The 24,612-nt window shown below is 44.3% G+C and overlaps 1 protein-coding gene across 1 annotated transcript in view; it reads right to left on the bottom strand.

Annotated features, from left to right (window-relative positions):
• The window catches only part of POLR3B (RNA polymerase III subunit B), a 943,591-nt gene extending 919,527 nt beyond the window's left edge, over positions 1 to 24,064 (bottom strand). The window contains exon 1 of the mRNA XM_078673925.1: positions 23,857 to 24,064. Coding sequence (XP_078530051.1) covers positions 23,857 to 23,928 — 72 coding nt within the window. The 5' untranslated portion in view covers positions 23,929 to 24,064. The remainder of the gene's footprint in view (positions 1 to 23,856) is intronic.
• Between the last annotated feature and the right edge of the window lie 548 nt (positions 24,065 to 24,612).

The raw sequence follows: 24,612 nt of genomic DNA, 5'->3' as shown, positions 1-24,612 counted from the left end.
GTATATTTATACCTGAAAGGTGCCGCGTTTTGACGTAAGGTTGGACATAAGACATCAATGAAGATGTCACTAAGAACTGGCCGTTCTTAGAGTGCTCACAGGAGTTCTAGGACGAAATCAAAACAAAAGCAATGGGGAATTCCCAGGTCGCTGGAGGTTTGGTTTGTTTACAGAACTCGTTGTACTTTCTAGGAGCCTGGGGAAGTAGCCTTGCTTAATTTGGACAGCATGGGCTATGACTAAATATGGATATGATTCTTATGCCTTTATAAGGATATTATTTATTATAACCACATAAGGGCATAGATCAGGACTATCGAATTTAGGGTCCTAAATAGAACTACAACACCCACTCCACGATCTAATGTCCCACATTACTTAAAACTAAGCAATAGTAAACATATAAACATATAATGATGCATGTGTTTTCCAACCCACCCCAAAAAACATAAATTTGCATATTGAAATGGTATATGGTAATACACGAGAATGAGTAGTGGTACTGTACCCATGAAATGGCTCTTAATACAGAAAAGAAGGTCGAGACCATTCCATCACATAATAATACAAATTCTGTAAATATGCTAGAGGCTGAGGTAATATATTGTCTCTAGAGTTCCTAAAATAGAAGCTATGTTCTCTAAGAATAGTTCTACTTTAAGCAGAGTACTTTGTGCCTAAAAAAAGTAAATATTTTGGAAGTGAGAAAAAATACTTTTGCTTTCACGGGAAAAAACAGTTCCAAATATTTTCAGTAGCTTTTGTTTATCAAAGCTGAAGGCCGAATTCAGAGTTCAGGGAACGCTGTGTGCTCGTTGCTTAAAAAAGTTATTCTTTCTGTTCAGGGGAGAACATCATTTCAAAAAATTGGTCTACGGCTTCAGGTGAAAGTTCGACCAAGTTTGAAAATGCCGCAACAGTACAGTCGTGAGAATGATCGCCATCATCGATGTCAGGATCAGCAATGCCCACAGAAGGTCGTACCTGGGTGATACTGCTCTCATCTCGTACTTCACTACCCCCTAATCGTAGTGGTGAAGTCTCAACAAATGCCGTCATCAGAATGGGTAGCCGCTGGGGACAACACGATGCATGAGCCGTTCCAGGATTTAGCAAAGTATCTGTATCCAATGGTACTGCTGATGGTAGTGTAAGACAGACGTCCAACACGCATTCTTCTCCGCATAGCATACATCGAAGCACAGGTAAGATGCAATTCTGCCAGATGGGTCTGAATGAAAGAAACCAGGTCATATTCAGATCTCTTAGCCGGGCTAATCCAAGGACTTTAGTTATGCGGTCCCGATAGCGTATAGCTAGGATCGTTTCTTCCATTGTTGCTGGAGTCTTGTCTGCGACTTGGCTTGCCATATCGGAGCAGAAGGATCAAAAATAGAATTCCTGCTACGAGTCCCAAAAGAAGTGGTAGGCCGCCAAAGACAGAATGGACAAAATTAGGAAAAATGCCCAGAACTGTTTTGAAGGGTGTTAACAGTCCCGAAAAAATTGTCTTAAATACATGTGGGATGCCACTGGTATCTGACATATTTAGGATTTGACTTAGCATTTCTGCGAAATGCACGGGGCAATTTGTTGATAAAAGGCTATGTATCTCTGCCGGTGTCCTTGCAACTTGCAGATCATACGTTTCTTTTGATGACGTTAAGGGCAAAGTTGTCTGTAAAAGAACAGACTTTATTCTGCTTAAAGTATCAATTCGGATAGAAGAGATATTCAAAGAATGCCAAATTGTTGCCTCCGTATCTGGAGTGCTGTTTGGATACAATACTTGCATACAGCAAGTGACCATGGAACTCACGCTGACGAGATAGGCTTTCCCTGGCATCATGCCACAACAGCTGTGGTCCACTATTAGAATATAGCTCCCGTTAGAAAGCCGTCTAAAGAATGGCTCTATTCGTGTTGCAGGTGTGCCGTGTTGGTGACATGAAAGGTTATTTGAAGTCCCCTCACAGGCCCCATGCAGGTTAATACCTTGACACAGAAGTATACCGCTTAGTGATCGTTTACAATTGTTACCACTAAGAAATACATTCTGTTTCTTTTCACTGTAACGTGTGTGTGTAAGGTCATTTCCATGATGACTTGATGTACCCTTTACCCAACCTTTCATACTGGCCCGCTGGTATATACTCTTGGCAGTATTCAAATTGGAAAGTTGTTATCGGAATTGTAATTATTCAGAGTATTATCCATTCAATGACAGGTCTTTCGGACATTGTCAATGGTAATCTCTCAAGTTTTTCAATGCTCAGAATCGTATAGTCTGCTCCTTTTTGTGCCAAACTGATTTGTTTATCAGTAAGGTTAAAGATAGAGAATAATGACGTTGTGTTGATTAAACGCCAGGGCACGTAGCATGAACGCATATTTTGCAACATCCAGCCAAGCTGTACAATAGAACGTAATTGGGACTGACCGTGTTGTAACATTAGTAAGTCCTGCTCGATTATATCAATAGCAGATGATACAATCCTGTCCAGTGAGTCCAGAGTCATTAACCCATTGTCCACAACAGAAAGTGATTTTTCCAAATTAATACGATCAATTTCTCATATTTTTTCTGCTGTTTCAATTTGCATTACTTTCCAAGCTTCGTTGTACGCAGCGTATATACCGGCCGCTATGAAACGTTTTTGATGCTGTTTGCGTGGTCCCATTATAAAATCACGCAAGTCAGCACCGTCTTTAAGTAAAGTCAAGTGTTGCTTAATTTCAGCCAGTGTGGATTTTTGTAGCCACTCAAGGCATAGTTTGCCTACACTGTATGTTGTAACTATCCCTGGATGTTGTCTCTGGGAGTATCTAGGGTCTGGCCTGGTCATTTTTAACCCCTGTAATTTGTTCAGGAATCTATCTTGACAGTTATTTGTGTCTGTGGGCCAGATCAACCATTTTTTCCAATCAGGATGTGTTCTGTTTTGGTTAAAAATATGGGATACGTCTATCTCAACATCTGTAGTGCTATTACTGTCAGGTGTTGGCTTTGGAATAGACAGTTTGTTTAAATCTTTTATCTTGGCTAGGCCAAGACAAGTAGTCTGTTGAATGGTATCATTCAAGAATATTATTTGTTCGGGGATCATGCAGGCTCTAAATAATGCTTCTAAACCTTGTACCTGCCAATCTTTGGGACCCCAGATGGTTTTTGTTTCAATGTTGTTTTTCCAGAAATCAAAACCAAACGTAATAATTTTTTCATAAAATGTTTCCGAATAGATCAATTTAGTATTTGTCAGCATTGTTTTTACCCGTCTTATTTAACAGTTTGAAATAAAACGTTTCTGCATCACTTGTGTTAAACCCTGAGAAATATGGGAATTTCTCGTAAAATGTTTTCGAACTGCTTTTAGGTGGAGTTGCACAATGTTCCCATTGATTATAATTAAAAATATTTCTAGGTTGAGCAGATTTATGCAAATAGTGATGTGCAAAGTGATTGTAACAATACATTTCTTCATAATTTGATGAACCCTGTAAGTAATCATGTTCTGTAAATTTTGCTGACATTACTAAATCTGACATCATATCATTAATACTTTCAAAATCCCAATCATCAGAGAATGTACTCGGTTTTACAAAGTCACTTAATGAAACCTTGAACTGATGTGGATATTTCAAGAGCTCAACCGGGCCATAGATTTCATAATCCGTTTTGTCCCATGCTACCCCACCGGGTATTGGATTGGCTGTGACATTCACTGATAGTTCTCTTTTCTCGATGTGAGATGACTTGTGTGGCTTTAGGACCAAGTTGATGTTCTGACTTGCTGTGTCCATTGTACTATATTTTCCTTCAATGAATTTTCCCAAACAAAGAACCATGGTGAGCCAAAGCAGGAGGAAAAGTACACCTAACACAATCCAAAATTCAATCCATGGAGAAATCAGGTAGGTTTCTTTGAGTTGATGTAGAAGTTCTGTTACTTTATCTTTGAAAGTTTTTGTTGCTGGCGTTTCTTCAGGTTTGCTTGGATCTTCAGAAAAGTTATCAAAATTGATGAAGTAGCCAGATGCAGTTCTGTCAATTGTTGGAATTGCTTCCGGATTTTCAGTTGCTTTTGCATTTTTTGTTTCATTAGCATAGTCTGAGGCTACATCATTGTAGACAGGTGTTTCTTGACGAACTGTTGCAATTTGGGGTTCAAGAGGCATAAGTTTCATGGCTTTGTTGCATAGTCCTTTTTTATTCACTGCAGGTTTATCAAAAGTGATTAGTCTCTCAGTTTGAACCTCTTGGATTGTAGCAAGATTTGGTCTTCTGCTATTTCTTGGGAGTCCACTGTGCCTACTACTTCTTATTGGCCACATGATTGTGGTTTTACCAGGTCGATGGATACAACTCGGTTCTCCTTTTTGCCAGCAAGAGGCGGTAGTACAACTGATCTTGTTCCGCTGACAGCTAAGACAGGTACTGCTTTTCTGTAAGAAGGCCCAAATTCCTTCTTCACCGCGATCTTCTCTCTGACCAGATCCCCAATCTTTGGAATCCAGGCAGGCCTTGCTGGGACAGGTGGTTTATCTTCAGTGGCTGTAGGCTGCCGTTTTAACTTTACGTTGCTCAGGCCTTTTCTTGTTTCATTTAAGTCCTGTAAAATAGCCAAACGAACTTTGATATCAAAGCATTTTTCTTCTACCACTGAAGTCTGACTATCGAGGTCCTGAATATGCATTCTAGTCCCGAACAATAGTTCGTACGGACTGAAACCTTTCAGAGAATTTCTTGGCAGATTATTAAGACTACGTTGGACACTTGTTAAATGTTGGACCCACCCATCACCCGAACCTAATACCCTCGCCGTTATAGATTGCTTTATGTCCCGGTTTTTTCTTTCCACTATCCCATTTCCTTCAGGATGGAAGGGACAAGAGTACCGCAATGCAATGCCCATGCTGGTCATTGCCTACTTATAAACTCGAGAGCTAAAAGCAGGCCCCTGGTCAGAATGTAGCATGCCAATTGCGTATGTGCCGATAAAGACTCGCAAATCTTTTATAACAGTTCTGGCGTCAGCCGAGCGCTGGTGTCTGCATTTTAAGTGAATCTAGTCTTAAACATTAATGGGACGCATTTCTCCTGCTTGATTTTTGCGTATAGATAGCCTTATGCTTTCTAAAAGAAGGGTCCTGGCAATACTCCGGTCGGTTCGCCACTGCGATCTCTGTTGCAGTCTGGACAGTCCATTGCAAATTTGTAGTTATGCAGGCTCATCCCCGGCCACCAGTATTCTGATTGTAATTCTTTTAGAGATTTCAAGATCTCTCGATGCCCTAGACCTTCACCCATGTGTGTGTCTGCTATTAGTAAGACTCTCCTGTTCGTGTTTGGAATTACTCTATCCCCCACTCCAGGGATTTGAGCAAAAGGAACGGAGTTTGCATCAATTATGTATGTATAATTGAGTGGATAGTTCAGAGGTAATGCTGCACATTCGCCTTTTGACGACGTTTTTACCGCCAGCATTGTTTCCCGTCTATGTATTTTTCTGAACGCTTTTTTGTGGCTACGGAAGCCGGATTAGTTGCTTCCGCTGTGGCTCTGTGAGCCAATGAATTCCCTGCAACGTGAACGCCATCACGTTGATGACTCAGTGTATGTATCACGTGAGTCTTTTGTAGTTCTTTCTGCAAAAGAACTACTTGTTCCCAAAGCTTTTTATGCTTTATTGTGGCACCTGTGTCATCTTTGTAATCGTTTTGAACCCAGTTCTGCAAGTCATTATTGTAAGATTTGACGCAGTAATGCGAATCGCACACTATTAGTGCGGGGAATTCGCGATCGGCAATATCGAGCGCCATCTTTAAAGCTAGTAGTTCAGTTTGTTGAGCCGAACTATCTTTTACAGGTTGAGTCATAGTTACCAGTGGTCTCAATTTTCCTTCGTGCCACCGGCATTTAACAACTGCGCACGCAGCACTGTAAGCTTGGTTACCCCCAACTGCGGGTTGTGCTGATCCGTCTGTATATATTACACAGGCGTAATGTTGTAGAGGCAGAATCTCGATTGGCAGAGGATATTCTAATTCATATTTTATATTTTTTAATTTTTTCACTTCCGGGTCAAAATAGTATTTCACGTCTTCTGCAGCAAGAGAATTTTCCCATTGTATCCATTTTGGATCTAATGCCACATTAGTCAAATTGCGTGGGCTTGTTAATGCCTCAAAGGCCGATTCTGCTGTAAAAACAGTTATCCTTCTCTCTTGGGCTTGGGCTCTTTCTTTTGCTACAGCAGTTTGAACCGCATTTACAATATTTTCAGTAAGACTGAATTTCTTTTCAGCTTGTGTGTACAAGTGTGATTTGTATGCTATTGGTACCGTTTCTCCCTCATTAGAGGTTAGGTACGTGGATCCGCATCTTCCTGGGATGATTCGGATTACAAGGTTGCCTATGTTTTCGCGAGTTTGTAATTTTGTTTTAGCTAACATGTCTGTTTGCAATGATCTTAAAATTTCTGTGTGTTTCTGAGTCCAATTGATTGGTTTGAAATCAGGTTTTATTAATTCATAGAGAGGTTTAACCCTCTCTGCATAATTTAGAATGTATGTTTTTCCGAAATTCAGGAAACCTAGTATTGATTGTAAGTTCTTCAGCGTTTTTGGTGCTTGGAGTACAGCGCACTTCTCTAAGACGTTGTCTGCTAGGCTTTTGCCTTCACTTGATAATTCATATCCTAAAAACAGGACAGTTAGATAGGCAATTCGTGACTTTTTAAAGTTGAATTTGTAACCCTCAGCTGCGAACCCAAGTATTATGGTGTTCACTCTTTTCAAGTGAGTATCCAGGTCATCATCTGTGAGATAGATGTCATCAACATAGGATAATGCCTCATCATCATATATTTGTAGTAACTCTGTTACTCTTGCTGATAATAATCCTAGGCTATTCTTGATTCCCTGTGGGAGTCGACAGAAATTTTTCTGTGACCCCATTATTGAGAAAGCGGTCAAATACCTGCTTTCAGGTGCTATGTTTTGACAAAAGAATCCATTAGAGATGTCTAATGTCGTTTTGTATTTTTTGCGCACAATGTTATTCATTAGTGCCGCACTGTGTGAGTTTTGTACTGCAAATGTTTTGCAACATGAGTTAAGGTGTCTGTAGTCCAAAACTAGACAATATGAATCGTCTGGCTTGGAAACAGGAAACAAAGGATTGTTCATTTGAGAGGTGCATGTTTTAATCACCCCCTGGTATTCAAGTTGGTCTAAGACCTCCCTGACTTGCTTTTTAGCTTCTTTTTTAATTGGGTACTGACTTTGTGCAGTTGGTTGACATTTTAACTGGATTTTGTGAGGAGGAGAGTCCTCATCCCATCCTACATGATTTTTATATAATGCAGGAGCTTGGGCTACTGCCCATTTTCTTGCATATGTATATTTTCTATGAATTGGAATATGATTTGAGAAGGCAGGCATAATCATTTCTTCGCCATGAGGGCACTCCCTGACAAACTCTGGTGGCCAGTCTTTCTCAGCTAAAAGGATGTCATAGGCTTTTGAAAGGTTATCCCAAAAGAGACCTCTTACTTTCCTAGTCTTATCTCCCTCTATACGTAAAGTTATTTCGTATATTTTATGAGGTTTGCGAACCCTGGTATCTGCAGTTTCCACCTGAATGTATTAATTCGTGTCCACTGTCTCCAGAAGATTCATCAAGATCTTGCAAGCTATGGTCACTTCTGCTGCGCTGTCTAGCATTGCCTGAGCCCACTCTCCGTTTTTCAGTTGTGTCCTCAGTATCCTCGGCATGTTTAATTATTTTAATACTGGCTACCTTCTTTCTTGGAAATTGTAATTTTTTACTTTGATGAGCAGGTTCCTTGTCTTTGGACTTGACGTGCTCTTCCCTGTGTTCTGACCGTCCTCTTCTTTCCGATTTCTGCGAGGAAGTCTGAAAAGATCGAGAGGGACGTGTATCAATATCTTGATATCTGTCAGGTTTTCTTAATTTATCCCTATCTCTAAGGTTATATCTTTTCTCAGAGGGCTCCCTCTGGGGAGACTTGTTTCCTCGTTCCGGAGATCTTTCTCTTCGTTGAGGAGACCTTCCTCTGGACTGGAATCTTTTTTCTTTGGGAGTGGATTGTTTATTTCCATCCCAACTCTTTTTTGGAGTGTTTAGATTATTTTTAATAAATATCTTTTCAGGATTTTCAGTTAGTTGGGGTTTTACTGGTTTCCCACCCAAACTATCTCTACCTAGTTCTTCATGGGATTTTTCTATCATTCTGGCTAGTTCAAATGGCTGTTCTGCTATATCTGTTTCTTTCAATTTCTGGCGGACCGCCGCAGATGCTGCTTCACCTTTTATGTTGGCTAATAATATAGCCGAGACCTGCTTGAAGTCTTTCAGTAATTTCATACCCAGAGACAAAGCAGGTTCTGGACCGTATTCATTTTGAATCTGTCTTAGCACATCTGGTATTACCGCCATGGACTGAACACCACGTGTTTTTGTGTAAATGGAAGCAAAGACTGAGCCCCAAATGTCACAGTCCTCCACATGTGGTGCGATCCCCATTGGAAGACAGATAGTCAGAATTCTGTGTTTCTCAGTAGGTGTAGTATCAGGAAATACTGCCTCTATTTGAGTGATTTTTTGTGCTAACCAGAATGGAATTTGTTCCCGTTTTGCGGGTGTTTTACCAAGACATGATTGTATGTTTTGTGGTGTAATTTTGTTTGTGTTCCCCTGATGAGGGGTCAGCTGTGGAATGTTAATTGCTGGTTGGACTGTTGTAGTCCACATTACATATTGGACTAATTGTCTATGTATTTTAATCAGTTGTTTTAGCTGTGCTAAAAGTTCTGGTACTGACATTTTTTCGATGTCTGGATGTGGTGTGTAGCTGGCTAGAACCGGCCACGTTGCTCCTGGTCTGCCTAGTGGACCGAGCCTGGTGATGTGATTGTTATGTTTTAGGGCGCCTTTAAACCAGAGCAGGTGCTCTTGGTAAATTAGTGGGATTTCAAACTCCTCGAAAGGAGTGTATTCATCCGGAGGTTCCTCTATTTTGTAATAGTGGAAGTCGTGTGTTACAGCCTTTGCTTCTGGAAAGTGTATCCATGAATAGAATACCTCTGTCTGCCGATATTCATGGGCCACTATCACGAATATGACTATACCACCTTGTGATGTTAGTCCATTTTCTATAAGTTTAAGAGTTATAGTTCTTCTTATATTTGTCGGGATGATTATAGTATCCGGGTCATTCTGTTGGATAGTTGTGTCATCCAACAACTGGTGAGACGCTGTAGCATCTCTTTCTTCGTCTCCGTCAGGCATTTTACTGACAAAGTTTTTTTGTTGCAGATCAGGCTTCAAGGAAACAAAGATTAGGTGCACAATATTTTGGAACACTGTATCCTTCAACGTTAACTAAACCAAAAACTTTACATAGGAATCTCTTCCTACTAAGTTCCGGCGGATTTTAACCTTTTACCCACTCCAGACGTCTTTTGGAGTATTTACGGGAAAAGGGGTCTGTGTGAAAAAGCACGACTGAGTTACTCTAACGTCTTGCGTTAGATTTATCGCCTTACCAAACGTTGGGCGCCATGTAGTGTAGTTCCTATATTCCCAATAGGCTCTGCGCATTGGAATGATATATTCAGCAGTGTAGACGTAGGACTGAGGTCGCCTAGGTCTCTACTGACTATATTAGACTTAAGGTTTGCCAGCTAGCTCAGAGGTCACTAGGAACTTTCTCGAATAAACGAGGAGGAGTTTAACCTCCCTGGATAGACAAGAAGGGATTAGCTTCTGACAACCATATAACATGACAACTTTGCTCCCTCAGAATAAGAGAGTATCTCTAGAGTTGTGTGAAAACAATAGACAGCTATTTCACTCAGTCAAGTGTGCATACTTAGTTTCACCAGAGTGCAGAGAAAAGAGAGACGGGCGTTTTCAATAAAAGGTGTTATTTATTGAGCAGTCTTCTTTCTCATGCAAGAGAAATGAATTGCCATAATTGCAATACTTAGCATAAAGTAAAGTGCGTACAGTAAAAGGAGTATTATAAAATAATACTGTAAAAGCATTGATATGGTTTCTTAGCCATATGTTTCTTTAAAATGGATAAAATATATACATACAAATATACATTACTCAACTGGTGCTTCTAAATACGCCTACCCCGGTGTACCTGACCTAAGCCTAATACGTGGGAAGGAGTAAGTAAGTAGCAGTTTAAGTTAAGTTGGTTTTGCCAAGGAATCTGAATCAAGAATTCTCTTTAAGGGTATAGTCAGCTCCGTACCTGGATATTAGAAAGCAGGAGGTCTGGTATCTCTCTCTCAGGACTCGATATCCCAGTAACCCGCGAGGGTATCTGGAAACACCGGAGCTGGATTTCTCGGCAGGAGAAAAGACAGCGTCTCTCTCAGTGCGTCAAAGAGGAGGGGCGGCTTCCGTGGGCTCTCGCATCAGCTGGGCTCTCGGGCAAGTAGATAGCCGCTCTGCTCCAAAACCACCACCGTGTCTTTGCTTAAGGCAACGTTGGTATATTTATACCTGAAAGGTGCCGGGTTTTGACGTAAGGTTGGACATAAGACATCAATGAAGATGTCACTAAGAACTGGCCGTTCTTAGAGTGCTCACAGGAGTTCTAGGACGAAATCAAAACAAAAGCAATGGGGAATTCCCAGGTTGCTGGAGGTTTGGTTTGTTTACAGAACTCGTTGTACTTTCTAGGAGCCTGGGGAAGTAGCCTTGCTTAATTTGGACAGCATGGGCTAGGACTAAATATGGATATGATTCTTATGCCTTTATAAGGATATTATTTATTATAACCACATAAGGGCATAAATCAGGACTATCGAATTTAGAGTCCTAGATAGAACTACAACACTCTGCAGTCGGTCGGACGGTGCAGTGCTGTGGCCTGGGGCGACGAACGAAGCGAGCAGCGGTGGTGAGCTTGGGGACACAGGGCGTGGCTGCTACTCCCGCTGTCTGAGGTCCCGGCGCCAGCCAGCTTGAAGGCAGCTCGGGTCTAGAATCTGACCTAGCCCGATGTGGAGATGCGGCCTGTGACTGCTGCCGCTGCTGGTGGATGACGCGGTGGAGCTGCGGAGAGAGACCGAGCTGGTGACTGGGAAAGACTGCGGCGGCTGCCCTCACAAGCTGGAAGCAGTTAGGGGCTCTAATGGCAGGCACGTAAGCGAGGCGTCGTACTGCGCCTGGAGCTGTGATTGAAGGGGCAGCATGCTAGTGCAAGGGATTGAGACTCTGATGTGTGGATAGTACTCGGAGGTGCTGGGGTGAGGCCTGCTGGCAAGGATTGAGTGGCTGTGACCTGGTACATTGGGACCTGGGCGCCATCTTGGAGACAGCACCATCTTGGACAAACTGTAGAGGGAGCGACATATCCCCTAGTGCGAGAACTGCACTGCATGTAGTGGGGGCACTGGGCGGCCGAAGGTATCCTTGGGCGTGTTGAGCTCATCCTTCTGCGGAACTGAAGCGCTCACTGATTGGAGGCGCCAGTGGGGGGGTAGGAAGGTGTTTAACGATGAGGTGAAACCAGAGGGGTAGCGCCTAGTGACGGCGGAGGAAGTGAAAACCACTGTGCTGTGCCGAGAAGAAGGGCCGCAACCTAAGCTATCCCCAGAGTCGGCAACTAACAAATCGCAACAAGACCCCTGACAGCAGCGGCGACAACTCCAGGGAGGATGGGGTTCCCCTCCTGCTGCTGGCGTTGCCATAGGACTGGTGCAGAGACTTTTTTTTTTTTTTTTTTTTTTTTTGCGGAGTTGTATATAGCGCGAACTAGAACCGAACTGAATCAGTTATCAGAGCGCTTTACATAGCACCAGTTACGTTACATGAGGACACACTTTCATTTTAGGCACGGGGAGATTAAGTGATTTGCCCAGAATCACAGGGGGTTTTTGGCGTCGTTACCGAGACTCGAACCCAGATCCCCAGGTCCGAGGTCGAGCGCCTTAGCCGTTAGGCCAACCCCTCACTCCTCAGCCTTTGAGAGGAGGCCTGGAACCAGGGGGCCTGTGGCTGGCTGCGCTTGCCCAACTCAACGAACTTCTGCGGATGCCTACAGCGCAACAACTGGTGATGGGCCGGTTAAGGGACAAATACAAATCACAAAATAGACAACAGAAAGCTGATGGTCTTGGCCCTCCCATGGGGCACCAGAGTGACAACATGGAGCCTCAGGCGGCGGCCCTTGCGGTCAAGATGGACTCTGTGCTGGCGGCGGTGGAGCGGATCGGCACCACCCTGGAGCAAACAAAAGTGTCCTTAGAGGCACGGATTGACAAAGTCACGTCGGACTTCACTCTCCTCCATGCCGACCATCGTAAGTTAGCGGATTTGGTTGCCGTGCAGAGTCAAACACTCCAAGAGCTCCAGCCCGTGGTGCAACACCACACTGTAGCGCTCCAGGACATGATTGACCGGGTCCACGTGCTTGAAGACCGCATAGAGGACGCGGAAGGGCGCTCTCGGCGCAAACAATGTCTGTGTGGTGGGCCTTCCGGAGGGCGAGGAGAGCAAAAACCCGGAGCAGTACATTGAGAACGAACTCCTGCCTCATGGGGTGCTGGAGCCACTATTTGTGGTGGAGAGGGCGCACAGAGTGCCAGCGCAGAAGCCTCGGCCGGGGGCTCGGCCTCGCCCGTTCCTCTTCAAACTCCCTAATTATCGAGATCGCGACGTGGTGCTCCGCGAAACCAGGAACCTGGGCGACTTCACGGTGGGAAATGGTCGGGTGATGTTCTTCCCAGACTATACAGCAGTGGTTCAGAGACGGAGGGGCACCTACATGGCGGTGAAACGACAATTGCGGGAGCTAGAGCTGCCTTACTCTCTGTTGTTCCCCTCTTGCCTCTGTGTGGTCTCGAAGGAGGGTACCTTCGATGCCCCATTGGATGTTTTGGGACTGGCTGGAGGAGACGGGGCAATGGAAAGGAACAAGACCCACAGGAAGGTGGCTGGCAGGAGAGGAGATCGAGGCGACGCAGAGGGCGGGGGGCTCGCCGGGACACAGGCCTCGGCCCAGTTGCGCCTAGTCCAGAAAAGATAAGAATGGAACGACAGGAAGCTCTTGAGGCAGTGGCGACCCTTGGGACAGCAAACAATAATACCCACCTGGAGATCCAGGCACGCAGCGACCCAGGAACCAGTGGTTCGTCGTCCCCATCCACCGTGTTCTCCGAAGACTTGAACATGCCAGTAGTGACGCCTCAAACGGCGGACCAGATCATGTGATACGCCCTCTCATGGCCCATGCCCCAGGGTGCTCCGTACATCGTATCTCTTTAATGTGTCTACGCACACGCTGTTGAATTGTGTCATATGCGGAGTGCGTTTTCTGTTATTTGATGTGCTGCATGTGAATTTCTGAGCCTTGCCTTTCTGGTCAGAGGGTGGGATGCGCCGCGCAGATGTTGCGCTCGCAAGCTCCCGCAGCTGTGGTCCGCACCGAACCTGCGCGATTGACCAGCCTGTGATTCACTGCACACCTCGAGAGCACAGGAGGCTTGAGATAGGGGCGTAGTGTAGATTAGTTGCTGACATTACACGCACCCCACTAGCTACTACACTGGACTAGCACTTCACCATTAGTGGTTCACTTTGAGGTTTGGACGTATGCCCCTTCAGGGATTCGCCCCACTAGTTGCATTATTTGCAGTTGTTGTTATGTTTAAGTTGCGGCACACTGATACTCCCCCCTTGGACAGCACTTACTGCCCCCCTCCCCCAGGCGACCCCTCTGACCTGTGCTAGTGCGACGCATCCAGACACACACTAACATAGTGACTTGGAACTGTGGAGAAGTGTGGCTCAGGGGTTAGAGGCAGCAGACCCGGAAGCTGAGATCGGTCCTGGACCAGGGTTCAATTCCCCGCCTTGGCGGGGTCTTGGGCTAAAAATTCCACGGACTCGATAATTCTCGCCCCGGTGCCTCCTCGACTCACGGGTTCACACTCTGCGACTCTGGGCAATAGCTTGCTTAATCTCCACAACGGCCCCTCGCGGCGGGATGCCTGACTTTCACCTTGTGGATACCCTGCTATCTCACAGGGGAATACCAGGAAGGGTTCCCTAAGCAAGCGCCGGGAAACCCACTGCGGGTAGCTGTGCGCTATATAAGCTCAACTACATTTACATTTACATTTACATACGTGGTATGCACACACCATCAAAACGCTACTCTGCCTTTTCCTACCTACAGAGGCACGCGGTTGGGATTGCCCTCCTGCAGGAGACCCACATGACCCAGACAGAACTTGATAAACTCGCAGGGGGCAAATATACGATACGGTCTTCTCTGCACATGCACGCTGCACCCTGATATGGGTAAGGGTGGGAGTCCCCTTCATTTGCAAGGAAACGAGGGTGGACCAGGACAGCAGGTACTCCCTAGTGGGGGGGCAGCTGAATGGCCAGGAGGTCCTCCTAGAATCACTTTACGCCCCGAACATCGACCAACCCTCCTTCCTAGCGCAGTTGACCCAGGTCCTCCACCCGTATGCTGGCCTCCCCTGGCTGCTTGGCGGGGACTTCAATGTGGTGCTGAATGTACACCTGGACCGATCTTTTCCCCCCGTCCGAGCTGCAGCGGTAGCATCCAATGCGCAAGCGTTCCAGAACTGGCTATCCCACTGGGCGATAAAGGACCTTGCATGTCCGGTTAGATAGGATGGTGGGCTCCCAGTCTCTGCTCCCACTTATTGCAAAATCAGAGTATCTGGGGAGAACCCACTCCGATCATAACCCCCTGTGGTTCCAGATTAGCTGGGAGGCGGACCGCCCACTTGTCCCTATGTGGAGGCTACAGCCTGCTGCGCTGGAGGATGCGGAGTTCCGCTCATCGCTGGGCACAGCCATCCTCACATACTTTGATGCCAATGAAGGGACTGCGAGTAATGCAATGGTAGAGTGGGATGCACACAAAGTGGCTGTACAGGGGCACTGTATGGGTGCCACGTGGAATATACGCAGAACGCTCTCCACCTCTCTGGTGCGCCTGGAGGCTGAGCTCTTACAATATGAGTGGGAGGGGGAAGGTGAGGGAGGGCACTCGCACAGGCTGGGAGACCTTCGCGCCAGGCATGCAGTGCTTTTGGAGAGGTTGAGGTGTCACATCTACGCAGCGTACACGGCCAAAACTCATGCCAGGGCGGACAGAGCAGGCCGACTACTGGTCTGGTTGATACAGCGGGAGGGTCGCGGTGCTCCAATAGGCAGACCCCCCAGGATATTGCGGCATAGAGTTGCAAATTTTGCGGCACAAAATTAGAAATTTAGCGGCACAAAAATTGAAATTTTGCGGCATTATTGCGGCACTTTATTTTACTCTTAATCATTACTTTTCAGCCTTAAGTCAATGTAAACTGATTTAACAGAGTATTTAACTTTGAAATAGGTATGTATAAAGTATCTGAGAGTGCTTTTTAAACATAATGATTCAGACATTTACGTTCATTTTGTGTCACACCCATACTTGTGGAGTATCACACATTGTACCTATGGCAGTTTGGAACTACCAGTGGAATAAAAAAAGTTAGGAACACCACCTATGGAGGATCCGATCACGATCATGCTTAAAATCCTCTTTTGGGGGGGGACTTATGTTTGCACCCAAAATGCAATTATAAATTAGGGACTAATCGCATTCAACTCAAGAGTTTGTGTCTGCAATTTGCATCAGGATAAGAATGGTATAGACTGCAGGAGCAGATTTCTCAAAAATGACACTTAGCACACCCACTAATTGTTAGAATCTTGTACAAACTGTATGCTAATCCACAATCCTGAAAATGCAAACTTTAATTGGAAGCAAACTGCACACTCACTAATATGTGCACCCCGAGATAACTCAAATTAACAGGTGTACAATTTGCATCTGCATTTTGCGGTCCATCAGTAATCAGGCCCTTAATCTGCTGCCTGGTGCTAGCGCTGTGGTACTGGAGCAATGGCACACCATATCACCCTGATAGATATGAGCAAAAATAGAGAGAGGCAACAAGTTTTAAAGAATGAATGCCAGCTTGCTCCAGCATCAAGATGTCAAAGGGAACTTAAACGATCATAAAAATGCACACTGATCCTAAAAAGGACAACGCAATATAAATGTTTATTAAAACAATAGACCACCTGGAAGAAAGAAAAGCTCCTTTTGCGGTGGGATACCCTGCTTATTTTACGGCTGTGGGCAATAGAAATAAAATATTATATGTGCTGGTTTGTGCAGTGCAGATACACCACCTGTTGGTGTGTGCTAAGAGAAAAGGGGCAGATCACAAAAAAACGAGTCTGGCTCTATTCCAAATCCTTGAGGTAAAGCAGTGCTTGGTGCGAGCACATTTTACCACCGCATAAGCAAAGAAGATTTGTGGGGGTAGCAATGTGTGGATAGAATATTTTCACATTTCGTATTGCATTTTCAGGTGGTGGTCATGTGTTTGCTCGTTTTATGTGTTGTTGTGGTTTTATGCTGTAACAAATTGGACCGATAGGGCAGATGGCCAGAGAAATATAAAGAAAGTCGACCCCCCCTCCCCCGCCCTAAAAAAAAGACCCAAAATACAAGCACCGGTAGGACGTGATAAGAAAATGTAAGCGCTCGTCTGTGACGATTCGAGGCCTCCTCCCTGCCCCTTCCCTCTCCCATTCACATTCTCACAGCCTGGGTTTGCTGATGAACGCGTGCGCACTGACCCTTTTATTTAAAGGTCTCAAACTCTTCCGCGCCCAAGACATGCCTGAGAAACACCTGGACAGGGGAGACGTGTTTTTCGTACCCACTCTGCCCCTTCTTTCGCCTCAGCTTCCCTTTGGGCCCTTCTTTTTGTATTCTAACAACATCCTTATACATCACAAACTCATGTTCAAAGTACGTGTACTTTAGTTGTTATTGGCTGTAATGTTTCAGGGAGCTGCTATTAAGGCTGTACTGCCGCACGTAATGACGTGTGTACTTACTGCCAATAGGCACTCCTCGTGTTTTGCTATCTGCTAAGAGAGCATTTTTCGCGGCCATATTGGGAAATATTGCGGTCATTGCTCTCCTTAGCCGATTTCGCGGTAAAATCGCGAAATCGCGAAATGCTGGAGGGTCTGAATAGGAGCTCTCCGCACGGCAAGGGGAGAAATGGTGTACACGCAGCGCGAAATTCACCATGCCTTGACTGATCTTTATACGCAGCTGTACAGGGCCCGGGGCGTCGGCCCAAGGCACGTTTTGGAGGGATACCTGGACTCTGTCCACTTACCCGTGGCCTCCGAAGAGCAGAGGGAGACACTCTGTGTGCCTCTCTCATTGGAAGAGGTCGGAGAGGCGATTCAGTCTATGGCATCCGAGAAGACTCTGGGGCCGGATGGCCTGCCTGCTGAATACTATAAAGCGCACAGGGAAATCCTGACACCATTACTTCACAAGTTGTACATTACAGCGGTAGAGGACGGCTCATTGCCACTCTCTATGCGGGAGGCGTTTCTGGTTTCCACGCCTAAGCCGATAGGGACCCCACAGCCCTGGGCTCATATAGGCCATTGGCGATGCTTAACGTGGACTATAAGGTCTTCGCTAAGGTGCTCGCGGAACGGTTGGCACCGGTGGTCCCCCATTTAATACACACAGACCAAAATGGGTTTGTACCAGCAAGAACCACGTCCTTAAACCTTAGGAGATACTTTAGGGTGGCGGCTGAGGCCTCGCGGGAGTAGTCTAGGGCAGGGTGCCTGATATTAGACCTGGAGAAGGCGTTCGATTGCCTAGAATGGGGTTACCTGTCGGCAGTGCTGCGGCGCTATGGGTTTGACATGGAATTCCTGCACATGGTTGATCTTTTATACTGGAACCCCGTAGTTCGAGTGCGCTTGGGCCCTTACATCTCAGAGGCGGTAGTGGTGAGCCGAGGCACCCAGCAGGGGTGCCCTCTGTCCCCACTACTGTTCGCGTTGGCCATCGAGCCCCTGGTTGTGGCCATACGGCAGACTCTCGGTGATGGCATCCCGATGGGAGACCCCGTCCATCAGGTATCGCTTTACGCAGACGACCTGTTGGTGTTTGTGAGGGATGTGGGGCGCATACCGGAGCAGCTAGCCCAGCTACTGCACACGTTTGCTGATGTCTCGGGACTCCGAGTAAACGCGGGTAAATCCTGCCTTTACGCGTTCAGTGAAGGGACCGTTGACCCGGGATCTCACCTCGAGGGCACGTTTCGATATTTTCGCAAATTACCATGAAGGTTTACTTCATGGTAATTTTCCCCTTCCTAATTGCGAATCGCAATTTAAAAAAAATCATGTATAGCATTTAAGAAATAGCAAAATTTGCGATTTCTTAAATGCTATAGCAATTTAAGAAATCGCAAAAAATTGCGATTCCTGAAATGCGAAAAATGGAGAAAAAAATTATGCATCCCAAAAAAGGTTTTTGCATTCGCAAACGGCCGAATTTTGCGATTGGCACCGTTTGCGAATGCAAAAACGCTTGATGCATGTGGGCATAAATCCCCACAGACTTTTAAGAAGAACATTTCTCTAGATTCCACAAATCAGAAGCAGGTCTCAAATGTGATTATTTTGCTGTTTATATGATGGAAGACCCAAAATGGTATAGGGAGCTTAGCAAGAGTGTGACAATTGTATGCCAGAGATGCAGTGCTTTCAGAAGATATTTGGCAAGGTATGCTAACAGGGCTTCAACGCAAAGGTAGTTAGTGCAGCAATATATAGTGTGAAGATATGGGGAACACTAAAGAGGGGATATATCAGCTACCAAATTAAATATACTTATCAGGGATGTGGAATTCCTATAGCCCGACTCCGGGACATATTGTTTGGGGTCAAGGGCAACAAGTTTTTTAATGTGCATTTTGTCCTTGGGACAAGTAGGCCCAACCCCCTGCAGCACAAACCCTTTGCTGCCAGTTTACAGTAGCACATTGTGGATCAGGGAAGGACATTCTCAACAATTAAGGTAAAATTTGTGTTATATGTAATATGTGTGTTACTGCTGTTCAAACTTGTATATATGGTACATTAACGCAAAGCCTTCATTATTAGGGTGAGCACTAAAAGTAAATGTTTTAAGCTCAGCCTACACTACTGACGGTGGTTCCAGTATAAAAGTATACACACACTTTCAAAGTTTAGTAATATGAGGCTCTGTATAATGCACCCAGAATGCTCTCTGATTATATGCAAATATTAGCAGAAGCTTGAAAGCAAGAGTGATGATTCTTTGCTTTCAAAATAAAACGTTCACAAAGAAATGCATGTAGAAAAGAAAACATTTAGCTAAACTACTGTAAGATTTTAGGTACCGTAACTTTGCAGCATCATTTAGTAACATGTTGATGTATGATAGTATTTCCCAAAAATATTCAGAATGGAAAATCTGTGTAACCAGTTTAAATACAAATATGTTAAACAAAAATAAACAAGCATTGGCAAAGCTTGTGGGTCTGAAATTGGTGGTCAGCCTTTTGGTTTTGTCAAGGCGTGACTTGTTTAGGCATGGTTTTTGTAAAACCTTAACAGTGTGGGAGCTGCTGGGTCCTCACCATTCTAACAAGCATTGGCAAAAGCAAAAAAAAATGTTGGTCTCAGCACACATTGCCACAGCGGTTCTGGGCACTGAACAAAACTACTTTGTGTGCCAATAGGCTTCTTCTAAAAGAGCAGAATACTGTCACTTACAGGGACGCCAGCTGACAGACAGATAGAGAGAGACAGAATAAAAAACAAAACAAAAGGCCATGGTTAATGCCAGGCCTAATTAGAGGCCCAATTGTTAAAGAAATTCTCAAAAGTGCATCAATGGTATATAACCTTGCATTAAGTGCATATGTACAGAATTCACAAGAATTTACAGAAGTAGGCCAAGAAATAGTACTCCCAGAAAATATTTGTGAACTGCATTTTAGCATGAGCAAATATGTAGGTGTAGATTTGCTTATGTGAAAATCTGAAAGTTTTCAAGTTCACTTTTCCTCCAACCACTTTTTTCCCAACCCTGGAAGAAGTTTTAATTCTGCCACTGTCAGTAGTAAATTTCCAACCATTCTCAGTATGGGAAATGATTAGAGAAGAATTGTCGAAAACCCTTAAAACACGCACATTAGTAGGTTTGCACAGACTAAAAAGGGCATTCCAACCCTGGAACTATTGCTTACCACTACCTTCAGCCCCCGATGTATACCTGTAGAAACATAGCAGCATAAGGGAATTGCTAGTATTCAAACACTACTATGATATGTACCATGGCATAATCAGAGAGGCTATATCAGAACTCTTATATAATGAGATAGCTGTGTAATTTGTTGCCACATTACATGGCACAAAGGGGACAAGTGGATTTTGTTACAGAACAAATAGATTTATTAAGCAGCCTGCTCCATGGACAAGTAGATATTTTATTAAATTCCACACCCCTGCTTATGAACAGATTCTTCAAAGTACACCCCAACCCTACCAATTTACATTGACTTCGACAAGACTGTCAACTATAAGATCAGTATTGAAGCATTAATTTATTGGATAAAATATAGAATTCTACTTAGGGTTACCACACATCCCGGATTTCCCTGGACAGTCCCCTGGTCCAGAAGACGGTCTTAGTGACCCATCATTTTTCTAAATTTTAACTACATGTCTTGATTAATTGAACAAAGGTCAAGTCATCCTGCAAAGCAAAATTTGAAAGTTATATTTGGGGGAGTGGGGAGGAGGGAATTTTATATAGCACGAACTAGACACGAGACATCAGGTGTCAGAGCACTTTACATGAGCACCAGTTTCGTTACAGGTGGACACATTAGCTTTTGTTAGGCACAGGGAGATTAAGTGATTTGCCCAGAATCACAGGAAGTTGAGCGTTGTTGAAGAGACTCAAACCCAGTTCCCCAGTTTTGAGGTTGACCTCTCTAGCCGTAAGGCTACATCCTCTCCCTAAAGGGCATGTTCTAGTTTCCACATGCGCCTATAAAGTCTGAAACAATTTAAGTAATTTATTGTTTTCTTTCAGACAGCACAGGAGGAGGTTACACCGCAGAGGGGAGACATAGTGGGGGTGAGGAGCTACAGAGTGGAAGTCCTGCCATAGCTAACAGTATGTAAATGCAGCTTTGTTAACAAAAAGTTCAAAAGAACAAAAGTGTTATAAAGTCACTGTCACACAATGCAAGACATATACACACATATATAATATACACACACAAAAAAAATTAGGTAAGGAACTCTGCGTAGTTCCCAAGATTTAGGTTGGAGAGCAGCTTCCTTTTTTTGGAACCCTGTACACCCCCGCCGACACTGTAAAACTTCTCATGTCTATTTTTCTAACATTGTTTTTAAGCATTGGATTATCAGAGTGTCATCCACACTGACCCAGAAAAGTGACAAAGTCCTTTGACATTTTTGCAGCAAAGTCTTTAAGTATAGAATTAGCTAGTGCCATGCACACTGAGCTGAAAATTGACAAAAGCCTTTTACCACTCCAGGTACAATATTACAGCTTGGGATTGGTAAAATACTATCCAAGCCAACCTGCAATAAATAAAAGCAGTCACTGGCACGAGTTTTACTCCTATTAGAGCTCGCCAGAGAGACATAGCTGTGTCCACACACAAGGGAGCACTCAATATGATTACAAAATGAATACTCTATCAGGCTTAGAGTGTGGATGAGTGACATCTTGTGTTTTCACGTTTGGCTGCACCAAGATACGCGGCCTGCAATGGAAGTCTTGCATGTGCTTTGTGAGGGGTCCCTTAGAGTTGCACAATTCATGCTGAAGCCCTTAGGGACCCGCCTTAGTACCTTAAGCCCTAGGTTCCAGGGTACTATTTACTAGGGACTCGCAGAGGGGGGTAAAGGTTTTGCCAATTGGGGGACCAATTGCACAGTTTTTAGGGAAAGAACACTGGTACTGGGGACCATGTTAGCAGGAACCCAGTACAATTCTGCCAACGTTGCACCAAATACCAGGCAAACTGTGGGGGGTTCTGCAACAAAAACTCAGTTCCCTACATTATCAAAGCTTATTTATAGGTTAACTAGTTAAGCATTCAGTTAATCTCTGAAAGATGTGATGCGTTATAAATATGCACACCAAAGACTAGTGTTTCCTATACATATGTATATGGTATTTCTATAGCACAAACCTGGCTAAAAGGCAGCATAGAGCTGTATAATTGTACAGCATTGCACTCATTCCAAGATACAAAATATATTGTTAACAGATGTTTACGGGTAGAATATCTCCGCATGGCTCCACATGGTGAAATGCTATGTATACAATATATTTTTATATGCCTGATTACATTTTAATGATTGTTATAACATTCCTACAGTACGTTTTATGTGTTTTTCACCGAAAATAACTTGGTACGATGAAGATAACTAATATTAGGGGTGCACTGAATGGTCCTCCTTCACACATAGATAGTACTCAGTGGTGGTGATCTCTATAGGTACAGGTTTATTTTATTTAAAGCAACCTGAGTTTTTTGGAAGATTGCCTTGTGATCCGATGGCAGCTCTAGCAGTGACAATGTAATTTCCATTTGCCTGTGGAGAGACAGAAAGACCATCAGCTAATATTCCCCGTGTTGCTCTGGCCGATCTCCCTTCGCCCTTATCGCCTAATCCCTTGTACTCTCCTCATAGAGTTTCCAATAGAGAGACCGAAGGGTATTTACCATTCCCCCCTTTGTCTGGTCCTTTTCCTCGATGGTCTGCTTCACTCACCCTTTTACTAAAATACATAATTGGCACTTCTCTGGCCCTCTGTTGTAGAATTGTGGACTGGTTGTCTTCTTCCTTCCTCTCCCTTTTCACCCCCAACATCTGGTCATAATGTTCTCCACTCAGCCGGACTTCCTGCGGCCCCACGTTGATTGTCCTCCAACCAAGATGACCATGGCAGCCGCCCCACAAATTATTAATTCCTTTCCTCTGTACCTCACTTTACCAGCACTCTTCTCCTTTGCAAAGTCCATAGAAACCCTCTACTACCGTGTTATGCGGACCGCTGACTGGCTACTTCCACTATATGTAGTTTCTGTGCATCCGCAGAACCTGGCACCCATGACACCAGTGTGGTGGTTAATCGCCCCGGCGGTCACTCACAGCTTCAAACACCACAAGAACAGCTGCCCAAAGCATCTGTTTTTAGTTTGGAAAACACCACAGGTTGTAGCCACCCTCTGTTCCTTAATGCCTTCTCCGCGATCTGTGGTGCCTAGATAACTGCAGTCCCTTAAAACAGCGCCCTCGAGTTGGACTTTAGCTGTTCACTGCGTTTTTAGACATTTTAAGAAGTGACAACTTCGCCTTGATGTTGTTAACATTCCCAACTGAAAGGACTGGGAAATAGGCTTGTGTCAGCAATAGGAACGAAACACTTCATATAGTTAAATCTAAATTGTGAGTAAACACAAGAAACACTGTTCTCAAAGCAGTAGTTATTTCACAGTATGTTCTAAACGCGGCAAATATTTAAATAAATCACCGGAATATTAAACAGTTCACATTTATTTTGCCTCTGTAAGACGGGTACTTAATATGTAACACACACCTTGTATCGTCTTGTTTCATAATTTAGACATCCCTTCTGCAAGGGTCCTTCAATGCCACACTGGCCCAATCATAAAGCACATAAACCTTCCTTGTAAAATGACAGAGTTTTGCAATGCAAGTACTTGGAGTGACACGGGTTCTTACTGGGGTGGTGGGGTTATACGACACACCTAAGAAATTATCCATGACAAAAATGGGACAGCATGTAAATGGAAATTTGATAATTTCATACTGTTCTCCCAGCTCAGAATGAACTGTAGATTGTTTCTCACCTCCACAGTATCTATAGGAGCTACGATCTGCTCTGCAGTCAGGTTCCCGAACTCAGCGGCTAAAACATCCATCCTGGGACATCAACATCCACAAATAGCAGATAGTCAGCAAGGAAACATAAACTAGGCATAAGGTGCAAAGCAACACGTGGGTCAAACACGTAAACCAATTCCTAACAGGACAGCAAGAAACAGACAGAAGGTTCCGCTCTGAAACTGAAAGTGTCTCATGCCTGGCAAAGAAGCAGAGGAGCATTTTAATATGGCGGCCATGTTACAATGCAGCGTCTCTGTTATACTCACGATTCATTTCAATGGTAAAGTGCACAGCGATGCAAAATTCCACGTCTTTAAAACGTTGCAACGATATTTTAGAAGAACACTTTCACTGTTGAAATTCGAAGCATTTCTTAAATAAAATTAAACAGGTACACGTCTCAAAAATAAACAGATTCCAAAAACGATATAGCATATATATATATATATATTAATTTGTTGTTGTTTAGTTACTGGGAAAAAGTTCTATAATTAAAGTTCCTGTCGAAACTTTTTTGCGAGTAAAAGCTACACGAACACAATTCCAAGATGGCTGACGCTCATGCAAGAGCTTGAAAGAAGATTATGCTTCCGCTCTTTGACCACCTTCCCAGCCACGCCCATCCCCATGTTTCGTTCTGCCATGGGTTGCAGTCAGTGTAAACTAAAGTGGGGAATAAAGTATGGGAGTAGACTGCAAAGAGAGCGGAGAATATCTGC

The sequence above is a fragment of the Lissotriton helveticus genome, chromosome 1_1 (assembly GCF_964261635.1).
Source record: "Lissotriton helveticus chromosome 1_1, aLisHel1.1, whole genome shotgun sequence".
NCBI classification, from domain to species: Eukaryota; Metazoa; Chordata; class Amphibia; order Caudata; family Salamandridae; genus Lissotriton; species Lissotriton helveticus.
The sequence above is the reverse complement of the archived record's forward strand: the minus strand, read 5'-3'. Positions and strand labels throughout refer to the sequence as shown.